Here is a 22,624-nt window from a genome sequence, read left to right as displayed (position 1 = left end):
TAGCCGGGGGCAAGGTTTCCATGAAGGGGACTGTATCATTGGGGGATAGCCAAGTTTCTGTGAGCCGTAGGATGGCAAATACTCATCCAGGATGAGGTCATGGATGGCAAGGACTTTGTTTAAGAGTGCAATTAAAACTGCCAGAGAACTAATATTTTGACACTTCAGGTTTTGAAAATAACCTTGTGTAAAATCTTGCTTTTAGCTTTCTGCTTCAGGCATGAAAACAAATCGTCAGCTATTGTTATGACCCAAAGCCGATATTCAGATGCTTTTGCCCAAATTAATGGTCACTCTTGATAAACTGGTCAATTTTAATGCAAGTTCCTTCCAGGTTTATTCACTGGAACAGAGTGGTCTGAAAGGGGGAATTGACATTTGATAATAAAGCATAGTTTTAAGATGTCAGGGCTTAGTGCTGATGTGGGATAATGTTTTAAAAAATATATAAATATAAATGTAGATATGAGAGCCACTGCCATAGAATCATAGAATCATACAGCACAGAAAGTAGCCATTCGGCCCATCACGTCTGCGCCGGCTCCTAAAAGAGCAATCCAACTCAATCCCACTGGCCCACTTTCTCTCCATAGCCCTGCAATCCTGTTCACCCCAAATACCCATCTACTTCTCTCTTAAAAGTTGTTATTGAATCGGCTTCCACTTCCCTTTCAGGTCAAGCATTCCAGATCCGAACAACTTGCTGGGTGAATTTTTTTTTCTAATCTCCGCTCTGTTTCTTGTCCTCGGGTTACTGACCCACATGCCAGTGGAACAGTTTTTCCCGGTTCAGCCTATCAAATCCTCTCATGATCTTGAAAACCTCTATTAAATCCCCTCTTAAGCTTCTCTGCTCTAGGGAGAATAATCCTAGTTTCGTTAACATTCTGGTAAACCTCCTTTGCACCCTCTCCAATGCCCTCACATCTTTCCTAAAATGCGGTGCCCAGAACTGAACGCAGTACTCCAACTGAAGCCTAACCAGCATTTTATAAATATTCAACATAATCTCCTGACTTTTGAATTCTATGTCCCTATTTATAAAACCTAGTATCCCGTATCCTTTTTTAGCAGCTTTATCTACCTGTCCTGCCACCTTCAGAGATTTGCTTATGTGGACCCCCAGGTCTCTCTGTTCATTTGCCCCCTTTAAGATAATAATAATAATAATCCTTACATTTGATATAGTGCTTTTCAAGTCTTCTAGACATCTCAAAGCACTTCACAGAATATGCTCTAAAGTGAATTGACCGTATATTTGTGGGCGAAACGCAGCAGTCAATTGCGCACAGCAATGTCCAACAAACAGTCGTGGATTGGAAATGACCAATTTATTATTGTTTAAGATTGTATCATTTTAAGATTGTACCATCAGCTTATATTGCCTCTCCTCATTCTTTCTACCAAAATGCAACACTTCACCTTTCTCCACATTAACTCTCATCTGCCACGTTTCTGCCCATTTTACCAATCTGTCTAAGTCCTCTTGGAGTCCGGTGCTATCCTCCTCACCATTAACTACTTTTCCTAGCTTGGTATCATCTGCAAATTTGGAAATTGTGCTCCCTATATCCAGGTCCAGATCATTAATATAGATCAGAAAGAGCAGTGGTCCCAATACCGGCCCCTGAGGGACGCCACTACACACCTCCCTCCAGTCAGAAAAGCAAACATTTACTACCACTCTCTGCTTTCTGTCACCTAGCCAGTTCTGGATCCATGTTGCCAAGGTCCCTTTAATACTGTGGGCTTTTATTTTGTTTCTAAATCTCTTATGTGGCACTTTGTCAAATGCCCTTTGAAAATCTAGATAAACTACGTCTACTGCACTACCTTCATCCACCCTCTCAGTCATTTCATCAAAAAATTCTATTAGGTTTGTTAGACACGACTTGCCTTTAACAAATCCATGTCGTCTGTCCGTTATTAAACCAGATTTTTCTAAGTGATAATTTATAGCGGTGAAGAGTTCATGCCAGCAAATCCAAAACCTGAGGATGCCTGCAATGTTCTACAAATTGTCATCGAGAATTTTATTTTTGGTTGGGGTCGGACACTTATGGAAACTCACCACCATGCTACAATTATTCAAACCAGATAGAGTTCCATGTATTTTCTATATATTTTTTTAAACATTATCCCACCTATGTAATTTGTTGTTGTTATACATGGAAAGTCCAGTGAATTATGTACTCTCTCCCCTATGGGGCTCACCCTGCTCACTGGGAACCCATTTAAACATTCTAAGGTTTGAATATTTTCAGAAAGTTGAACACTGTTGTTCAATGAGCTGATTTTTGGACAAGAGAGGCTATGCCACCTCAGACAACGAATTGTGCTGGAGTCACAATCATGAAACCACCTAAAAGGTGATGTTATAGAGAAATTAATTGCAACAACTTGTGTAGTGCCTTTCATGAAGATAAAATAATAATAATAATCCTTGCATTTGATATAGCGCTTTTCACTTCGGGGGACATCCCAAAGCGCTTCACAGAACATACACTGAGTATGAATTGACCGTATATTTGTGGGTGAACGCGGCAGCCAATTGCGCACAGCAATGTCCCACAAACAGTCGTAGATTGAAAATGACCAATTTATTATTGTTTTTGTTTTTGGAGGGATTATTATTAGGCTCTGTGTGGAGTAAGGAAACTTGCCCAAGGTTTCGCCCTCTGCCTGGAATTGAACTCAGGTCTCTCGCTTGCAAAGTGAGTGCTCTAACCACTGAGCTACAGGACTCCAAAATAAGAAAAAAAAACATATTGAAACACATATTGGTTAGCCTGACATTTTTTTGAATTGAGTATTTTTTACTACTATGCACACATATGTTGTGTGTATTTCTTTCCCTTGAGTGTTCTTTGCATGATATCTACAACCTCTCCATCAACATGTTTCACAAGGGAATATGTGTGAGCATTGCTTTACCTTTCTAGTTCAGGAAAGTATGGAGCAAGTTGAACTGCAACCCTAATTAATGCATTCAAACAGACAGGTCTGGATTAGATTTTGCAATTTGTTACAGGATTTGTTCTGACAGACTTGATGGGAATGTTGAAAACAATTCTGCAATGGCCTCAAGGTGTTGTTTTTGTGACCTATCAGGACCTTTGAATTGCAAACTGTCTTCGTAACTGGGAGACATTTCTTCAGTAAATACGTCTCCTTTATGCACTAGTTTTAGTACAGAATGAAAATATCAGTTAAACTATATTTAATACTCCTGCTTTAAAGCTAAAAAGGGAACAAACTTAACTCAAGAACAGCTGATCATAAATGATTGGAGCATGGTATCTATCGTTGGGGTGATATATTAATTATTAACAATAAATGGAAAAGCTTTAAGATGCATTTGGCCCATTTTTTCGTGTAATGTTTGTTCGTTTAAAAATAATCCATCCTAGTTCCATTTTCCCATTCTTTCTCTGAATACTATAATACTCTTCCTCTACATATATTTGTCCAAATAATAATAATAGTCCTTGCATTTGTTATAGCGCCTTATCACATCATCGAAACTTCTCAAAGCGCTTCACAGACTATACTGTGAAGTGTAGTGACTGTGTGTCTTGTGGGTGAAATGTGGCTGCCAATTGCGCACAGGAGTGTCCCACAAACAGTCGTGGATTGAGTGCCCACATTCTTCTTATTGTATTATTTCAGATTATTTCCAGCATTGTTTAACGGTCCATGTAATGTAATCTTCAAACTCCTTTGAAGATTATTACATTCATATAATATTTCTTTGGCAAGAAGTGTCTGAGGGGCATCTTTAGAGCTCAGCTGCTGCTTTCAACGGTTCCACTCGCTGGCGTCTTCATCTTCTTTCACTCTCTTTTTATATTCTTTCTTTCCCTCTATCGATGGCTTTTTACTTTCTTTCTCTCCCTCCCTCTGATTGTTTGTCTTTTTCTGGCTCTTCACTTCTGCTTTTCTCCCTGTGTTCTCATTCCCTCTCTCTGCCCCAGACCCTGTCTTTGTTTCTGTTTTGGGTTTGGTCCTTATTGCGATCTCTGCTCCTGGACCTGTCCCGCTCTCTTCAGCACCTCTCTTAAATGCACCCAATTGACTCGGGGCTATCTTGCACCCCTAGCAAATCATTCATACTCTAAAACTGCATGGGAATAAAAAAAAATTCAAATCTCTCCTTTTACTTTCCTAGTCACAATCTTGAATTCAAGATCTCTCACTCGAATCCCCTACAATGTTGTTCGCGGAAGGATGTTAGGGCTTTGGCTTGCTGGTTTGATATTAGCTGAGTGAGAAGAAACCCGGCCCCTCTAAGTCCTGCTGATGAACTTGTCTGGCTGGTCTGTAATCAGCAATGCCTGACATACTGGCATTCCAGTATTTCTCCCTGCAAGGAGAATAGTCTTTTAAAGGAAAAGCATGAGCCAAAGATCACTATCTCTTTGGAGAGTTAGCAACTGAACAACTTAGATGGAAATGATTCACATAAGTTTTGAGTGGGTATTTTGGCAATGAAAGAATGACGACTGGAGTGGCAGAGTGATAACAGCTGACGTTTCCTTTCAGTGGTTGCATTCATCAATTCTGTCATTTAGTCAATATTTTCAGGATTTTTCCCCCTAAATTGTGGTAATGTGTCTTTCAGTATACTTGTTTATAAATTGACGGTCTGATGATATGGTCAGAAAAATAGGATCTAATTATATCATGAACCAGTTATATTGTAGATTTTGTGAAAACAAGCTTCAGTTTTCCTGTGCTAACATGGAAACCCTAGGGAAATGTGCAGTTTATACAAAATCGATATTTGTTCAAAGTGGAGTCTAAAATAACTTCAGCTTTGCAATCCCTATGAAGCCATCTTTTTAAGCTTAAAAATTAATAATAATAATTATTGCGTTTGATATAGTGCCTTATCACAAGACATCTCAAAGCGCTTGGTAGGATAAACTGTAAAGTGGATTAACTATTATGTGGGCGAACGAGGCAGCCAATTACGAGTGACCAATTCTGGCAATTATTGGTAGGATACTGGGAGGAACTCCCTTTTCTTTTTGAATAGTGCCATAGGATCTTCAACATCCAACTGAACAGGCAGATGGCACTTTGGTTTAACGTGTCATCTGAAGGACGGCACCTCCAACAATGCAACTCCCTCCCGCACTGCCTTGGAGTGTCATCTTAGACTAAGTGATTCCAAATCCCGACGCGGGGTTTGAACCCATAACTTTCTGTCTCAGAGGCGAGATTGCTACCATTACGCCAGGCTGATAAATGGGACTGAAAAGATTGTTCTTAAAAGAGCCAGCACGAACGCGATTGTGCTCTCCTGCACTTTTAATTTCTATTTAATCACTTTTAAAATTAAAGACCAGGTGGTGCTACAGGACCGTATTTTAAGTTTTGAATGTTAGGAAAAAACCTTTGGCCATGCACAGCTAGAAGGGTGTAGTTTCAGTAGTTAGCTAGTCTTTATCTCTGCCTCTATCTTTGATTCCAAGAGTAATGCTGCTCTGATCGATTGTCAGACATCAATTTCTGGATGAGTTCTAACTTTCTACAGCTAAATGTCTACAAGACCCAAAGTTCTGCTGCTTCGCTCCTGTCAATGGCTTCTCATCTCAGGCACTGACTGCATCAACCTGCATAGATGCACACTCTACCTCAGAGTCAGTGCAGAACCTTGTCTTAACCTGTCTTGTCTTAAAGTGCCTTAACCTATTCACTCTCAACTTTCTATCACCTCTGCAACATTGCCCACCAATACCTCTGCTCTGGGCTGCCAATACGCTCATCAATGCCTTCATCTCTTTAGATTTTATTTTGCCAATGCCCTGACTCCCCAGCTCCTCCATCCAGAACTTTGCAGCCCATGCTCTGACCTGCACCAAGCTCAATGAGCCATCGCCTCCAACCTCACTTGGTTCTACTGGCACCCTGTCTCCAGTAGAACAAACTTAAGATCCTTGTTCTCACTTTCAAATCTCTTCACAACCTTGCCAGGCCCTACCTCTACAACATCCTGCAATCCTATTGCCCTCTCTCTGCCCACTGCCCAATAAACACAGGCCTGCTTCACGTCACCCACCTACTCTGATCCAGGATGGGTGACATGCTTTCACCTATTCTGCTCCTACACTTTTCAATTGCAGTCCGAGTCCCTACTCCTTACCTTCTCCCTCCCGCCTTGAAACCCGGACTTAAGACCTATCTCATCGACTGCACTTTGGACCATCTCCTCCCAAGCTCATGCTTCCATTCAACTGTGTGAAACAACAACAACAGTATTACATTTGTATACATTTCACATCGGGAGAACGTCCCAAGGCACCGGACAGTCAGTGTTTCGGATCCGAGCTTGGGGTCGGAATTGGGGAGGGTGGAGGGCAGGCGGGGGGAAGGAGGGTGATCGGAATCACGGTCAAAGAGGAGAGTCTTGAGATTGGTCTTGAAAGAGTCAAGGGAGGGGGCGAGGTAGAGGGACTGCAGGATGGAGTTCCAGAGGTTGGGGGTTGTTCCAGAAAGTGAGGGCAGAGGCTGAAGATCTGCCTGCCAATGGTGGGGCGGGCGAGGTGGGGGACGTGAAGCAGGCTGAAGTCCGCTGAGCAGAGGGAGCGGGTGGGTTGGTAGGGGGTTAGGAAGTTGCAGAGGTAGTGGGGAGCGAGGCTATGGAGGGCTTTGAAGGTGAGGACCAGGATCTTGAACTGTATGTGATGGGAAGCCAGTGGAGTCGGGCGAGGATAGTGGTGATAGGGTCACGGAGCCTGTTGCAGGAGAGGAAACTGGCCGCTGAGTTCTGGATGATCTGCAACTTATGGAGGGAGGATTTTGGGAGGTTGACAAGCAGGGAGTTTGCATAGTTAAGCCTGGATGTTATGAAATCATATATGAGGGTTTTGGTGGCCTGCGGTGTGAGACAGTAGCGGAGCCGGGTGATGTTGCATAGGTGGGGGAAGGCAGAGAGGGTCATAGCATGGATGTGGAGTAGAAAGGATAGTTGAGGGTCAAACAAGATGCCAAAGCTCCGGACTGGCTTAGCAAGGTGGAGTTTGCATCCATGGTGTGGAGGCGTTGACGGGAGCCAGTCAGAAGGGCCTCAGTCTTGTTGATGTTCAATTGAAGAAAGTTAGCTCTCATCCAGGACTTGATGTCTGACAGACATTCTGTCAGGACAGCAGTGGTCCTCGAGTCAAAGGTGGAGGCAGAGTTGGATGTCATCCGCATACAGTTGACCTCATGTCTGCGGATGATTTCACCAAGAGGGAGCATGTAGATATTGAAGAGGAGGGGACCAAGGACAGAGCCCTGAGGAGCGCCGCATGAGATGGTGCGGGCCTAGAGGAGAAACCATTTGTGGAGATGAAGTGGAGACCGTGTGAGAGGTACGATCTGAACCATTTAAGGGCAGAACCTTGAAAGTTGAGGTGAGAGAAGAGGCGGTGAATGAGGCTATATTGGAAACGATTTTAAGATGTTGTCATCTCCCCCACCTCCCTCAGAGAATTATTGTTATTGCAGTTTTGACTGGTTTCAACACAATGGAAGCATTCCTATCGAACTTGGTGACCTCCGAGTATGTCCTGTTGTCCTCTTAAAAGTCACCAGTATTCATTCAAATACAGGTGAGTGAGACTTTGATTGAGTCAATATATCCTGGGCGTCTACTGTATCAATGTACAAATTTTCAGTTTGGTCAGTTATTGGAAATTTTGCTCAAAATAATGTGCTTTTTCACACTCCACAAACTACAGAGACAGTTACAATGTGATTGGTGAAATGGAGAGTTGGAACAGAAAGCCTTTCCTTCACTATCCTGTGGGTGGCTGTCCAAATTTACATTATATTTCCCCTGTGATTTTTCCACTTGGCATGAAATGAGAATAAATAAAAGCAAGTGTAGAATATTCAACATAAAGGAAAGTACAGTATAAAACAAATCCATTGGTTTCCCTAACTACCTGAGATTACAGATCACATTGATTGGCTCTGAACATTAGATGGTAGGGGATTATTTATCAGGAGTTGAGAATGGTACAAAACTGAGTTCATTTTGCAGCTGTTTGCTGAGAAAACCATGTGAAGATTTATAAAATAAACTACTGTTCTCACTGAAAAGCATCTGTGGAAAGAAAATTGATTATGTTTCAGGGAAGGAAAGAAAGCTGGTTGTGGAGCATTCATAGTAAAAATAATAGGAGAGCAATTAAGCTGTCAATTGCAATTACCATTTGTATAAAAACAGCTCAGATTTTCCCTCCTGCAGTTTGATAGCAACAGTAATTAGTCATTGACTTTGCTGTGAGACATATTTTATAATTCCATAACTCAGTAAGGTATTGGGGCTAGAGCCATTAGGATAATTTAATTAGGCCAGATACTTTACATAGAAATGAGGAATGCCAAAATCTGAGCTCCCAACTCCAGGTTATTGCATGGTTCATTTTTATTGAGAAAACTGTTTAGTGATGTTAGTTAGTAGTTTTGTACATCAGTAGTATTTTTGTATCAACAAGCATATGCAATCATTTTAAAAAAAGAATTCTGCACTGGGATCTCGCTTCAACTTTGCCCACAGCTACAATGTTCCCACAGCTTGCTGGAGTGCCATAGCGAATCTCATCAGTACCTCATCAGATCTTGCCTCCCAGCTATCTTCCTATTGATTCTCCCCGCGCTCCCCTCCCCTCCCCATCTCTCACTACACAAACTTTAATCATTGAAAAAAAAGCAAAGGAAAGCAACAAATCAATTTTAAAAAATCATTACTTGAAAGCATATAATTTATCATTGCAGCCTTAAGCTAGAATCTGGAATGTGACCAGCTCGTGTGGATTCATAAAAAATGTGTTGTTTTGTTGCCTTGTACTTCTTTCCAAAGATATAACTCTTTCATGGCTATAATAAAGCTTCTGCTGGATGCTATTCATGCATTCATCTTCAGTTTGATTTTTTAACATCTTTCTATCACTTTGTTTTTCCCTCCATTTTCTGTTTAGCTTCTGTATTTATTGCTTTCTCTTATTTGTTGCTTGTTTTCTCAGTGTTTTCTTTTCTAGGGCTCTTTTTTGGCCTTTTTTTTATTGTATTCGCTGACAAATTGGAGCAATAGTTACCACAAACTCAACCGCTGTGTGTCAACAAAAGCAAAAGTCGCTGGGAACACTCAGAACCGTTCTGACGAAGGCTCGTAGACACAAAATGTTGACTCACTTTCCTTTCTCCATAGTTGCTGCCTGACCTGCTGAGTGTTCCCAGCAACTTCTATTTTTGTTTCAGATTTCCAGCATCTGCAGTATTTTGAGCTTTGTGTGGCAGCTTGATTCGGTGGGTAGCACTCTCCTCTGTGTCAGATGGTTGTGGGTTCAAGCCCAACTTGGAATCACACAGTATAATCTGACACTCCAATGCAGTATTGATGGTGTGGTGTATTTTCGGAGGTGCCATTCTTTAGATGAGATGTAATACCTGTAGGTCTCGTCTGCCTCTTCAGGTGGACTTTAAAGATCCCATGACACTATTTTTTATAGATTCATAGTATGTTATGGCACAGAAGGAGGCCATTCGGCCCTTCGAGTCTGTGCCGGCTCTTTGACAGAGCAATTTGTAATGAGGTTTCTCCCTGTGTCCTGTCCAACAATCCCCAAAAAAATTTGGTCACTAACTCCATGGCTGTTTGTGGGACATTGCTGTGTGCAACTGGGCTGCTGTTTCGTCCACAAAATACGCAGTCAATCCACTTTAGCATATATCCTATGAAGCGCTTTCAGATGTCTTGTGAGATGGGAGGCCAATGGGAGGAATGCTTCTCTGCAGTTTCACTTTGCTTCTGATAACTTTCAAAAAACATTAAAAACCTATTCAGGTTGTCCCCAAGAATCGAAGTGGAGCACATTGCTTCTGCTCATTATATGTGCTCAATGTATTGGCCAGGCTAAAAACTGGCAAAATTGACCAATGACTCTAACTTCCTAACCAGATTGGCACTCGTTGACCCCTCATAGATATTGAAAATATCATATCACCAGCAGTCTGCCGCTTATGTGATTTTTATTTTCCATAAATAAATACACCCCGAAACTCTGGAACACTTCCTCCTTCCCCTTCATCCTGAAGATCTTCCTCTTTGATCGCGCCTACCTTCCTTTCGGCTCGGCGTCATGCTCCATCACTGTTACTCGCTCTGGGACCTACCGTGTGTGAGGAGCGCTATATACATGAAAGTTGTTGTTAACTCTGTGTAGCAAAGGAGAAGTCTCAAGTTTAGTTGGCCATTAGGTTTAGGGCAGGCTAGCCCTAGCTAGCTCAACCCAGTACTCTCTAACTTAGTGTATCTCATAATGGTCACAATCAGCAGGCTCCGGCCTGCTCTACATCCCCAGCTCCCGCCACCATCGGCGGTCGGGCCTTCAGCCTCTCTGCCCCCACCCTTTGGAACTCCATCCCAGTGTCCCTTCACCTTGCTCCCTTTCTTGGTTCCTTCAAGGCACATCTCAAGACCCTCCTCTTTCACTGCGCCTTCAGTGACCCTCCTATCCTCCCTCCCCTCCACCCCTACTGATACCCACCCCCTGTGCGGGTCCAAATTCCTGACTGTCCAGTGCCTGGGGACGTCCTCCCGACATGAAAGGCACTGAAAAAATGTGATTTGTTGTTGCTTATGACCATATCTCTATTCTTTACATATTGACAGACCCGAAGCTTGCGACTTCAATTCCCTCTGTCTTCTACTCTGGACCTATTGTGCTACTCCAGCAAAGCCCAACTCAAACTTCTCTTTTTTTCTTGGGAGATATTTGGCTCTTAGGCTCTAATATTAACTGATATCTTAAACTTGAAGTAAGGGCAGTTGGGTACATAACAGGTGAGTTGATTGTCTATCGGATGGAGAAATAGGGTTTACATTAGCGAATTGCTGTCTCTTTTTGGATTATTGTTTGGCTGCAATGCAATTTCTCTTTTTTTTCTAATTTCTAGCATTGGCAGTTTTTCTTCATCTTTTCCAGAATGATTAATAATAATTTTGCATTTGATATAGCGCCTTATCACGTCTTCGAGACATCTCAAAGTGCTTCACGGAATATATTGTAAAGTGAATTGACTGTATATTTGTGGGCAAAACGTGGCAGCCAATTGGGCACAGCAGTGTCCCACAAACAGTCGTGGATTGAGTGACCAAATTATTATTTTATTTAACTGAATGATTGGCTGTTTACGAGTTGTTGTATTACTGAATTGGCACATCATCTACACCTTTCAAGAGGATGATTTGTGGTTATCAATAGCAGGACCTGAATTGAGTCATATCAGTTTAATTTATTGAACAGCGAGCTTAAGTTTAGTTAAATTATGTCTGATAATTAGGCTATGACTTTAAAAACAATATAACAAAAATAATTTCTTGTATAATTCAATTTTAATATTGTTGGACTGAATGGAATTTAGATATTTAAATATTCAGAAAATCCAAAATACTGACCAATGTTAACGGTATTATCTCATACATTCTGCTGGAAGCCAGCATCGGTGACTGTTGAAAAGCCTCTTACTGACTTTTTTTAACATTTCAGAAATCCAGATGTTTCAAGGAAAGAGAATTACATGAATTTATGTCTAGAGGGTGTGATAGTATTTCTCGAGTTTTACCCAAGAAGGATGAGAGTATTTCTAGAGCTTATCTTCATAAGTGATGAAAATATTTTAAAATAAATTGAGTAGCAGGGTTTCAGGGTAACAGAAATAAAGATTATTCAGATTAGCTGTTATTGAATATTCTGCTAAAGATACAATTCAGATTTACATTTATATCTTCTTTTGTGTCAGGAGGATGTCCCAAGGAGCTGGGGATGGGGGTAGGGTGGGCAAAGTTGACTGAAAACACTGTCAAAGAGGTAGGCTTTGAGATGGACCTTGAATGAGGTGAGGTAGGGAGTGAGTTGGAGGGTAGAATTTAATCTTAAATTAATTGTAATGAGTCTTCCTATTGGCTGTCTGATCTGTATAATTAGACTTAAAGCATTTTCTACAGGCATTTTTGTTCAAAAAAGTTTTTTAAAATTGTCCCTTATCTTTTTTTTATTTTCCCTGTTCTTATGTAGTTAAGGCAGACATTGAACGTTTGTAAGGAACCTACAATAAAGTCACATGTTTACAGCCTACTGCATGTCTATATAAATAAACTGTCTTCAATGGCAGATTTGCAGTTTGACTCAGATACATAAAATCACCGGTGCAGTAAATTGCCTGATTGGTCACTAGCTAGACATGTCTGTCTGTCTTAGAAAAAGATGTTCTCTACTGAGCAAGTGGATTTTTCGTTTTGCTTTATCCATATCTGATTTTTCTCTCCTCCCCAAAAGATATTGGCACATACTGGGATAGTGATTTTCAGACACCATCTGCTCTTTGATATCTTGCTCAAGTGGTCATTCTTTATGTGTGAACATAACTAGTGAGTGTTACCATTTATCATGCCATTCAACCTCAGAAGTTTCACAGATGGGTGTTCACACATATGCAGCAGAGACTTCTTTTTCTCCCCCTAACCCAGGAACATTTAGGTCAAATGAAGCAGTGTAGCTGTTGTTCTGCTGATATCAACCAATTTAGCATATATTCCGAATACCAAATAGTGACTACCAGATCTCTGACTTAGTGTGCACTAAAACCCTGCACCCACAATTGAATAGCCTGCTAACAATTACTGTCATTAATCTATATGTCATAAACAATCACTGATATGGATCTCCATATAAAGAAAGACACTTGAACAACAACAAATTAGATTTGTATAGCACCTTTCACATCGGGAAGACGTCCCAAGGTGCTGGACAGTCAGGGATTTGGCCCCGAACAAAGTACCACTTGAAACAACTTTCTCATATTTCCTGCTTTCAGAAAAAAAATAGGTTTCATAACAAAATTAGATATTGACTTGAGACTAAACAGAAAGGAACCAAGTTTACACTAGCGACTCATGATGATATGAGCTCCTGTTAGGCCAGATCCAGGGTGGGGGGTGGGAGAAAAAGTTATCCTGATCGATTCCATAAACTTTCTTACAGCCAAATAAATGAAAACATTGTTCTTGGCATCCCTCTTTTTTCACAAATATATGCTTATCCTAAGGAAACCTAAACAGTAAAGTTTTAAAAATATATATAGTAAATTGTGAGTAATCCAAAGGCCAGTGATCTGACTCTGTTAAACCTGCAGTTCTGGATAAAATCAAATAACATGCTTCTCTTTCATTTACGTCTTATCTAAACTAAACAGTGTTTGGTCTCAACACTTTGGATCTGCACATTTAAAAAATGAGGAGTAGAGAAATGGTAGAGGATGGTAGACCATCCTCCTCTCCAGTAAGGAAAGAGCAATAATCCAAATATTGATGACAGTTTACCAATGCAATCATGTAGGTTCCACCTGCTATACCATATTCCAGTCCGCCCCACCCAGACATTATAGCTTTCTGCTTGAGTGGTAAGTGTATTTCCTATTGCTAAAAGACTTTTAGTGATAACAGCAAAAAGTTGATACAAATTCTCAACACTGTGATGAAATAGTATAAAACTGCAATAAAAATAGTCAAAGGAAAGTTTTTTTCTCCTCAGCACAGCTGTAAATCACCCTATGCAGGACAGGACTCTTGAGTATTCACTGAATGTACAAAAAATGTATTGAAAATTCTCCTCATATAGCCAGTAATTCCCTTCTGAGTGGATGCTCTTTGTACTGACAATTGCGAGGAAGGGCACAGTTTCTCGTTACTGCCTCACCCCTCAGACTGCCGAAATCCTCACCTACACATTCGTCACATCGAGGCTTGATTATGGAAACTCTCTCCTCATCGGCCTTCCTAACTCTTCCCTTCACAAGCTGCAGATCATCCAAAATTCTGCAGCTTGTGTACTCTTGTGCACCAAGTTCCGTGACCCCATCACTCCCACTCTTGCTCGACTCTTTGACCTGCTAACTCCCTACCAACCTGTCCGCTCCCTCCGTTCAGTGGGCTCCGACCTGCTCCATGTCTCCCGCTCGACCTGCCCTATCATTGGTGGACGGGTTTTCAGCCTCTCTGCCCCCACACTCTGGAACTCCATCCCACAGTCCCTTCGCCTCGCTTCCTCCCTTGCCTCCTTCAAGGCCGGTCTCAAGACCCTCCTCTTTGATCGTGCCTTCAGTCACCCTTCCATCTCTCTGCCTTCCCTCACCACTACCCCACCCCTCCCCCATGTTCGGGTCCTGACCCCTGACTGTCCAGCGCCTTGGGACGTCCTCCAGACGTGAAAGGTGCTCTATAAATATAATAATAATAATCCTTGCATTTGATATAGCGCTTTTCACGTCAGGAGGACGTCCCAAAGCGCTTCACAGAACACACTGTCAAGTGAATTGACTATATTTGTGGGCGAACGCGGCAGCCAATTGCGCACAGCAATGTCCCACAAACAGTCGTAGATTGAAAATGACCAATTTAATTATTGTTTTTGGAGGGATTATTAATTGTAATTATTAATGTCATTTTGTTGTTGTTGTTTGCATTTGCCGTCAGGATGCAAAACCGGCAATAAGCCTTACAGAGAGCAGGCAGGTAGCTTACTGACATTGTTCTCTGAGACCAAATGATGCATGAAGCATCGAACTGTTTCATGTCCACGCTCAACCCACCACCAGTGTGGGGTGGCCATCAACCCCTTGGGATATTCCCCAACAGGCAAGGTACAATATAAATATAAATTTGTTGGTGTTAGCCTAGTTTTTGGCTAATTTGTCTCCACTCTCTGGAACTCCACCCTGAAGTCCCTCTGCCTGCCTTAACAACAATAACAACAACTTGCATTTATTTAGCACCCTTCACGCCGGACGGCATCTTAGAGTGCTTAACAATGGCCGAGGCTGAGCCAGGGTGAGGGGGAAGATGACTGCAGGCATGGTCGAAGAGGAGGCTGGACCTAGTAGAGCGGAGGCTGCGGGTACTGCTGTGGGGAGAGAGGAGGTTGGAGAGATAGGGGGGTGTCAAGGAATGGAGTGGTTTAAACACTAGAGTGAGGATCTTGAAGTTGATCTGCTCTGTGACAGGGACCCAGTGGAGTTTGGCAAGGGCTGGAGTAATCGGGGTACGAAGTTTGGTGAGGGTGAGAGTGCGGGCGGCGGAGTTTTGAATGAGCTGAATTTTGTGAATAGTAGAGGAGGGGAGACCGGCGAGGAGGGTGTTAGAGTAGTCTAGTCGAGAGGTGCCAAAGGCATGGACAAGGGTTTCAGAAGCTTTTGGGGTGAGGTATTCTCGGAGATTGGCAATGTAGCAGAGGTGGAAGAAAGAGGTTATGGTCAGGGACCGGATGTGGGGAAGGATGGATAACTGGGGATCGAACCTGAGGCCTTAGTTGCGCACGGTTTCGGAGAGTTTTAAGGACAAGTCAGGTAGTTTGAGGAGGTCGGAACTGTGGGACAGAAGACATCGACGCTAGCCAAAGAGTATGGCTTCCGGTGCTGTTGATGTTTAACTGCAGGAAATTTGCACTCATCCAGCTCTTGATGTCGACAGACAAGGTGACAGAACATCAGGGGACTGGGGGTCACAGATGGAGGTGGAAAAGTAGAGTTCAGTGTCATCCGCATACATGTGGAAATTAACCCTGTATCTGTGAATGACATCACTGAGAGGGAACATATAGATGAGGAAGAGAAGGGGGCCAAGGATGGATCTTTGGGGTACCCCGCAGGTGACCGGGTGGAAGCGAGAAGAAAAGCCATTTGCAGAAATGTAGTGCTGGCGGTTTGTAAGGTAGGACTCGAACCAAGTGAGGATTTCAGGGGGATGACAGAGTTGCAGGTGGAAGAGAGGCGATCATTGAGCAGCTTGACAGCTGCTTCAGGGTTGCTGCGGGTGGAAGGCCAGAAGGATAGGAGATCTGAGGATGAGAGAGCCTTTGTGAGGGTCTTGGGGGGGGGGGGGGAAGCCTTTTCCATGGGCGGAAAAGTGTGGTTGAGGGTTTGATGGAGGAGAGAGGGATCGAGAGGAGAAGGAGATAAAGAAGTGGTCCAAGATGGCCTTGTCCGTGATGCACAGGTCGGAAATGTGAAGGCCATGTGTGATGACGAAGTCGAGGGGTGGCTACGGTTGTGAATTGGCGATTTGATTTGGAGGGTGAGGTTAGGGAGGAGAGGAGGGCAGTGAAATCTGAGGATGTGGTGCAGGGGGAGTTTAGGTGGAGACTGAAGTCGCCCATTATGAGCAGGTGTTCTGAGCAGAGGGACAGGAAGGAGAGGAGAGCAGAGATATCGGAGAGGAAGGAGCCAGAGGGTTTTTACCAGGAGAATTTCGAGTGAGAAAAAGGAGGGATGATAGAGGGTGAGGTGCTCAAAGGAACAGAGAGAAACAGCCTAAAGAATAGGGGGATAGACCAAGGGAAGCTTGGGAGATGAGGGCCCCAGTGGGGCATGTGGTGAAAAGTGTAGCCAGGAGGGGAGGCTTCAACAAGGTTGACGGGGTCATTGGGGAGAGCCAGGTTTCCGCAACCCAAGAATATCGCTGTGCTCATCCAGGATAAGGTCATGGATATTAAGGGCTTTATTGGAGAGGGAGCAGACATTTTGGAGGGAAATGTGCATAGGCTTGCTGGTTGAGTGGGATGGAGGAAAGAGTGGTATAGGGAATATAGGGAGGTTGTGGGGGAGAAATGACCGTGGAATTTGAGGAGGGGGGAGAGTTAGAGAGGGTATGGATGAGGGTTGTTATGAGGAAGGGCTGTTTGCTTTTCAAGCGGTTGGTGCAGAGAGAGTGAGCAATGGTGACAAGTTGGGTGGCTGCTCTGGGACAACCAACGCCGGGAGCCATAATGGGCTTGGCGAGGATGCCCAGGCTGGAGCAGAGTGAGGTAATGGTGGGATCTAGAAGAGAGAAAAGTTGAGAAGGGAGAAAAGGACAGAGTGGGAGTAGCGGAGTGTGGGAGGTAGGACTAGGAACATTTTCAGAGGAAGCGGCTCAGGTTGATATAGAGGATCAACACTTGGTTTTATTGGATTCCTCAAAAGCCACTGAGCTCTGGAGGACCATCTGGGAGAAGTGTCCTTTCTACTCAACTCCCTTTAACCCTATAAGCCAAAGTCATAACAGGAAGGATAGAACTAGCTGGACAAGCAGTGACAGACGGTGCTTTTAATGGCAAGCTATGCGGTTCGAGCTGGTTAACTCCCAACAGTTACCCCTATGCACATTCTGGGGCACCAAGCCATGACCCTTGTCATCCTGCATCTAATATTCTCCAGAAATAGGTTAGCAGAGAGCATTATTCCATTCGAGACACAGGAATTTCCATGCGTAGGTGACATGGAACTCTGTTTGGTTTGGAAACTTTTAAGCACAGCGATAGTTTCCACATGCGTCAGATATTTGGCTGACCAAAAGAAAATCAGTGGATTAACTAAAAAAAGTAAAGTCCAGAGAGGGTAAAGGATAGTTGGCAACTGACCCAACAAACAGGCTGTAGAAGAGATTCATCTGGATGGTGGGTGAAAGAACTGGCAGGAGTGCTGAGCAGATTGAAGATCTTAATGATCCAGTCCACTGGGAGGAAGTGGCATCCGGCATTGCTAATAGTAAGGTAGCAGATGCAGACTGTATTAATATTGAGTTCATAAAAGCTGCTCTGAGAGAGTGGACGGAGCATGGCGGGGGGCTCTTACACATCAATGCCAGGAACTGTCAGCTTAGTTTGGAGCTGCCCTTCTAAGACTGTTCAATAGGATTCTCTCTGAGGTGCACACAGACCATCAGTATTCCAGAGTGAAATGATGGTATCTACCCATAAGAATCATTAATGAAGTTGAGAATTACTGAGGAATCTCACTGATTTCTGTGGTTTTTAACATGGTTCTTCAGATAGCCACTGCTCAAATGCAAGTGTTAAATCAGATGCATTGGGGTCCTGCGGTTTGACTGGATTCTGTTCTCATGAGCAGTGTGGGGCAGGTTGCGGTTTTGTATAAGACGTGTGTTCAACAGCTTTTCATGGTTCCGAACACCAAGGTATGTAGTGGAGGGGTTTCCTTTGGCCCATTTGTGAAGTCCAGGATGAAGCAGTGTGGTGGAACCCAATCACTGTATTTAAGAGTATCCAAACCGAACTGAAAATTCCATGTACAGACAGCTGCAGGAGTCAAGGCTTGGGAATCCAGAGTGTGAATTAGGGTACTGCTGGAGTTTTAACCAATTAAAACTGCATAGCTTGCCACTGAAAACACTGTCTGCCAAGCTTTCCCGCTTGGACCACACTACGTTTTAGGGCTTGGCTATCAGGGTTAACAGGAGCTGAGTGGGAAGAATCCCTACCCCATGTGACTGGTCTGCCCCTCTCATGTGCCATGGAGTTTAGCACACCTGTCTTAAGAACCTCATTACTGAGACCACCACAGAGGGTTATTGTGTATTCTGAGAAGATCCTGCTCACCACCTGCCTCTGGAGGATAGTTGCCTGTTGCTGGAAATGGAGTAGGTAGCATTGAACTTGAACCTATAAAGCATCAAAGTAACTGGCACGTATTGACCAAGTGGTGCTAATGCCAATCATTAGTAATCCTGCAAATTCATACTCTCCACACAATTGTTCCAAGAGAATGTTACGCGTTAATCAAAAGACAGTAATAGCAGGGGAAAATCTGACAAAAATATACAAGAAAGTTTCTTGTCCCATTAAAATTGCTTCTATAAGTCCAATTCTATGCCATGACTAAGGAACGGTTAAATGCAGATGTCCACCATATCTTTACCATATTTGTGAGTTCAGAAATGTGTTTTATATCATTGCTGGTATGGTAAACTGCACACAAGTTAAAATAGAAGACCTACATTCTAGGCAGCATCAGTTGTCAGGGATACTATTCCCTCAATTCATTAACAAATGTGAAGGATTATAGTCCTGCAGGTAACTAGTAATTTCTCCTCATTAGTCCTTTATTCTGAGTACTTGGACAGGTTTCCTAAATAAGAGGACTGAATGAGTACATGACTCTCTGTGGATCATGACATGATACAAAAACATAAGCTTAACAATCATGCACCCCTTGGAATACAAATATCCATACTGGGTGCATGATACATAAATAAAGGAACTTGTACAAGAATTTTGGTGCTTGGATGGTACCCTGCAGTGTACACCTTATAAGGTCTGTAGAACTTTTAATCTTGGCTTACGCATCAGTTGTTACGAATGAGAGCATGAAGATGAGAAAATACTCCCAGCATTGGCAAAGGGAACTAAAATCCCGTTAGAAACAAATGAGCTTTGAAAATAATAGAAATATGACACAGCAAGAATCCTCATTATGGATATTTCAGCTGCATTCTATTGACTACTTAACTCCTTAAGCAGCTCCAAGTGCTTCTATGTGCAGCAACCAGTGCTGGAGGAGGGAAAATAAATTGTTCAAAGAAATTGAATGGAGCTGAAAGAGCAATGTTGACTGTTGTTCCACCTGGGGGTCACTAAGGACTTCAAGAGGGACTTCTGTTGTCACTTCTAATGATTTGACACCATTTCAGGCAGCACTGACCAAGAGCCCTTCTCATGCCTGATGGGTTCCAAACAAAATTCTATATGGTTGGGCAGAACACAAATGTCATTGAATTGGCTCAACAGCACAGATGACATTCCAAATATCAGTTAATTCCAGTAGACAACAACTCATTTCATAGAATTATACAGCACAGAAGGAGGCCATTTGGCCCATTATGTCTGCGCCGGCTCTTTGAAAAGAGCTATCCAATTCAAATCCCACTCCCCCGCTCTCTCCCCATAGCCCTGCAAACTTGACCTCCCAAATAATTATCTACTTGTTTCTTAAAAGTTGTTATCGAATCGGCTTCCACCGCCCTTTCAGGCAATGTATTCCAGATCTGAACTTGCTGTGTGAAACAAATTCTCCTCTGTTTCTTTTAACAATTATTTTAAATCGGTCTCCTCGGATTAACCAACTCACCCACCAGTTCTCCTTGTTCACCTGATCAAATCCCCTCATAATTTTGAAGACTTCTATTGAGTCTCCTCTTAAGCTTCTCTGCTGCAGGGAGAATAATCCCAGCTTCTCTATCCTCTCCTGATAACTGAAGTCCCTCATTCCTGAACCCAGTCTCTCGCTGAGGCCTAACCAGTGTTTTATAAAGGTTCATCATAATTTTCTGACTTTTGTATTCTATGCCCCTATTTATAAAGCTTAGTATCCCATATGCTTTTTTAACAGCTTTATCTACCTGTCTTGTCATCTTCAAAGATTTACTTATATGAACCCCCAGGTCTCTCTGTTCCTTCACCTCCTTTACCATCAGCTGATATTGTCTCTCCTCATTCTTCCTCCCAAAATGCATCACTTCGCATTTCTCCACATTAAACTTCATTTGCCATATGTCGGCCCATGTTACTAATCTGTCTATGTCCTCTTGCAATCTGCTACTATCCTCCTCACTGTTTACTACTTTTCCTAGCTTAGCCAAGTTTCTAGTCTCAGCCAAGTCAACAGTTTTCACAGTTTGTATTTCAGCACCTGGTCTATGATGTTGAACAATGAGAGCAGGTTGGAAACCAGCCTCAGTATCAATTAAATTCATCCCCTTAGCGGGTTACATTGCTACATCTATCCACGATGGCTGCACTAACCTACATAGCGACTCTGAGCTTAGCACCCATCTGCTGTCTCAGCTACAAAAGCTGCAGGAAGAGCAACAGAAATGGAACCTTTCGGGTGTTCTTCCTACATGAAAGGCTGTATATAATTTTAGGTTGTATGCTTTGGGGGAAAATATTTTAAAGTAGAGTAAATCTTGCATGTCGAATCAGTTGGTACCATACATTTAATATTACTTATGTGAAGTATGAGTTATGTCAAACATAAAATATAAACTCTTGAACAGGACGTGGGCAGATGTACGACTTAAGCAATTAACCAATTTATACAAAACAAACTTATGCGAGTTTTACTGTACTACATCATGTATATTAAGTGATATAGAAAAGACCATAATGTCCCAGGTTTGATATGGGCTGAATTAACTGATCTCACGAGGGGAACTGGTGGGGAAATACAGTTTGTCTCAGTGCTCCTGAACTAGAGGTGAAAATCAGTCATAGTCATAGGTCCAGTAACCCTATCTGAGGTGCATATGTAGCCCTCAGGTAACAGCCTGATCCCATGGTCAAATAGCTGCTGAAACACACTGTCTAGACACACGAAGAATGGCCAATTTAACAAGGTAAAAGAGTCTGTGGAAATGGAACCCACCAAGTGGTGGGGTATTCTCTTTCAGGAGAGGAGGAGGTGAGAACATTTTCGCACAATGTTTTTTTGTAAAGATAAATATTTAAACATAAAAGAGCACACCTGTGCCAGGTCTGTGTTTTAGATTGGTTCAGTAAGAAATCTATAATTCTTTGTTACAATCAACTTGCAGCCTGGCCTCCATTATCCAGGTAAGTCCTTCGTGTATGGATAGATGTCGACAGGCTTAGTATCATGTTTGTTACTCTACTTGTATTAACTTTAAATTATTCTTACGAAAAAAGTACCCTTAGTGGAGAAGGAATCAGGTTTGTAATACTGTTTTTTGCTGGGAAAATAAATAAGTATCTTCTGGGACAACCTGAATATGTTAACAATTTATTCTTATTGTAAATCTTACATGCTCACATGGCTTCTTTAAGTGAAGAAATGAAAAAATCTGTCCAATGATTTTAAAGTGGCATGTTTCTTCTAAATAAATAAGGACTTATTTATTTCTGGGATCTGCTAGTTGTAAATACTCATGCAGTTTGTTGTAATAGTACATCAAAGCACAGAGTGTTATGACATTTTTCAAGCAACCCGAATTGACTATCATTTTAGCAGTGTCAATGGGGAGTAAAGGTGAACAGTTTAAAGAGAGTTCAGGGATAAAACTTTGTATCAAATCATAAAACATGATGGAACGTATCAAGAAGAGATTGTTTAAGATGAGAGCCACCGCAGTGCTGTCCCTTGTGGTATGAACCATAGCAATAAATAATTCCATGGGAACAGACTATCCCAAATGGGCCAGGTTTCCTGTGTTGAAAGAGGCATATTTGCTTTGATGCATTTAGTATTCTATACTAGACCTCTAAAGTAACCTAGATGTATTATTGGGAATGTTACACAGTCGGACATGATACCAGGAGTGACACAGAATGTATTGCTAGAATTGCCATAGTGGAGATGCTCCTGGGAATGCCATAGCCAAATATGATCTGTCTGGAAGTGATGCTGAGATTGATGTTGTTGGTTTTGGTGCGCTAATTCACAAGATAAGCTAGTTGTTGAAGGAAATGTATAGTTTGAAATGACTGGAACTGAGCCGATGAAGCGAATGTGGGATGGAGTTCCAAAGGGTGTGGACATAAAGGCTGAAGGTCCGACTGCCGATGGTGGGATAGGCCAGACGGGGGACGTGGAGCAGACCGAAGCCTGCTGAACAAACAGGTTCATAAGGGGTTAGCAGGTCAGAGAGATAGGAAGGAGCAAGGCCATGGTAGGCTTTAAAAACAAGGATTTTGAACTCTATCCCCTGGGGGATGGGGAGCCAGTGGAACCGGGCGAGGGTGAGGGTGATAGGGGCACGGAGCCTGGTGCAGAAGAGGACACG

General features: G+C 42.6%; 1 protein-coding gene across 1 annotated transcript in view; it reads left to right on the top strand.

Annotated features, from left to right (window-relative positions):
• The first annotated feature begins 16,763 nt into the window (after nt 1-16,763).
• The window catches only part of LOC103190033 (xylulose kinase-like), a 35,746-nt gene continuing 29,885 nt past the window's right edge, over nt 16,764-22,624 (top strand). The window contains exon 1 of the mRNA XM_007910639.1: nt 16,764-16,848. Within this exon, the coding sequence (XP_007908830.1) occupies nt 16,764-16,848 (85 nt within the window). The remainder of the gene's footprint in view (nt 16,849-22,624) is intronic.

Source organism: Callorhinchus milii, unplaced genomic scaffold (assembly GCF_018977255.1).
Source record: "Callorhinchus milii isolate IMCB2004 unplaced genomic scaffold, IMCB_Cmil_1.0 Scaffold2, whole genome shotgun sequence".
In the NCBI taxonomy this organism is placed as follows: domain Eukaryota; kingdom Metazoa; phylum Chordata; class Chondrichthyes; order Chimaeriformes; family Callorhinchidae; genus Callorhinchus; species Callorhinchus milii.
Note: the sequence above shows the minus strand (reverse complement) of the source record. Positions and strands in the feature narration are given on the sequence as shown.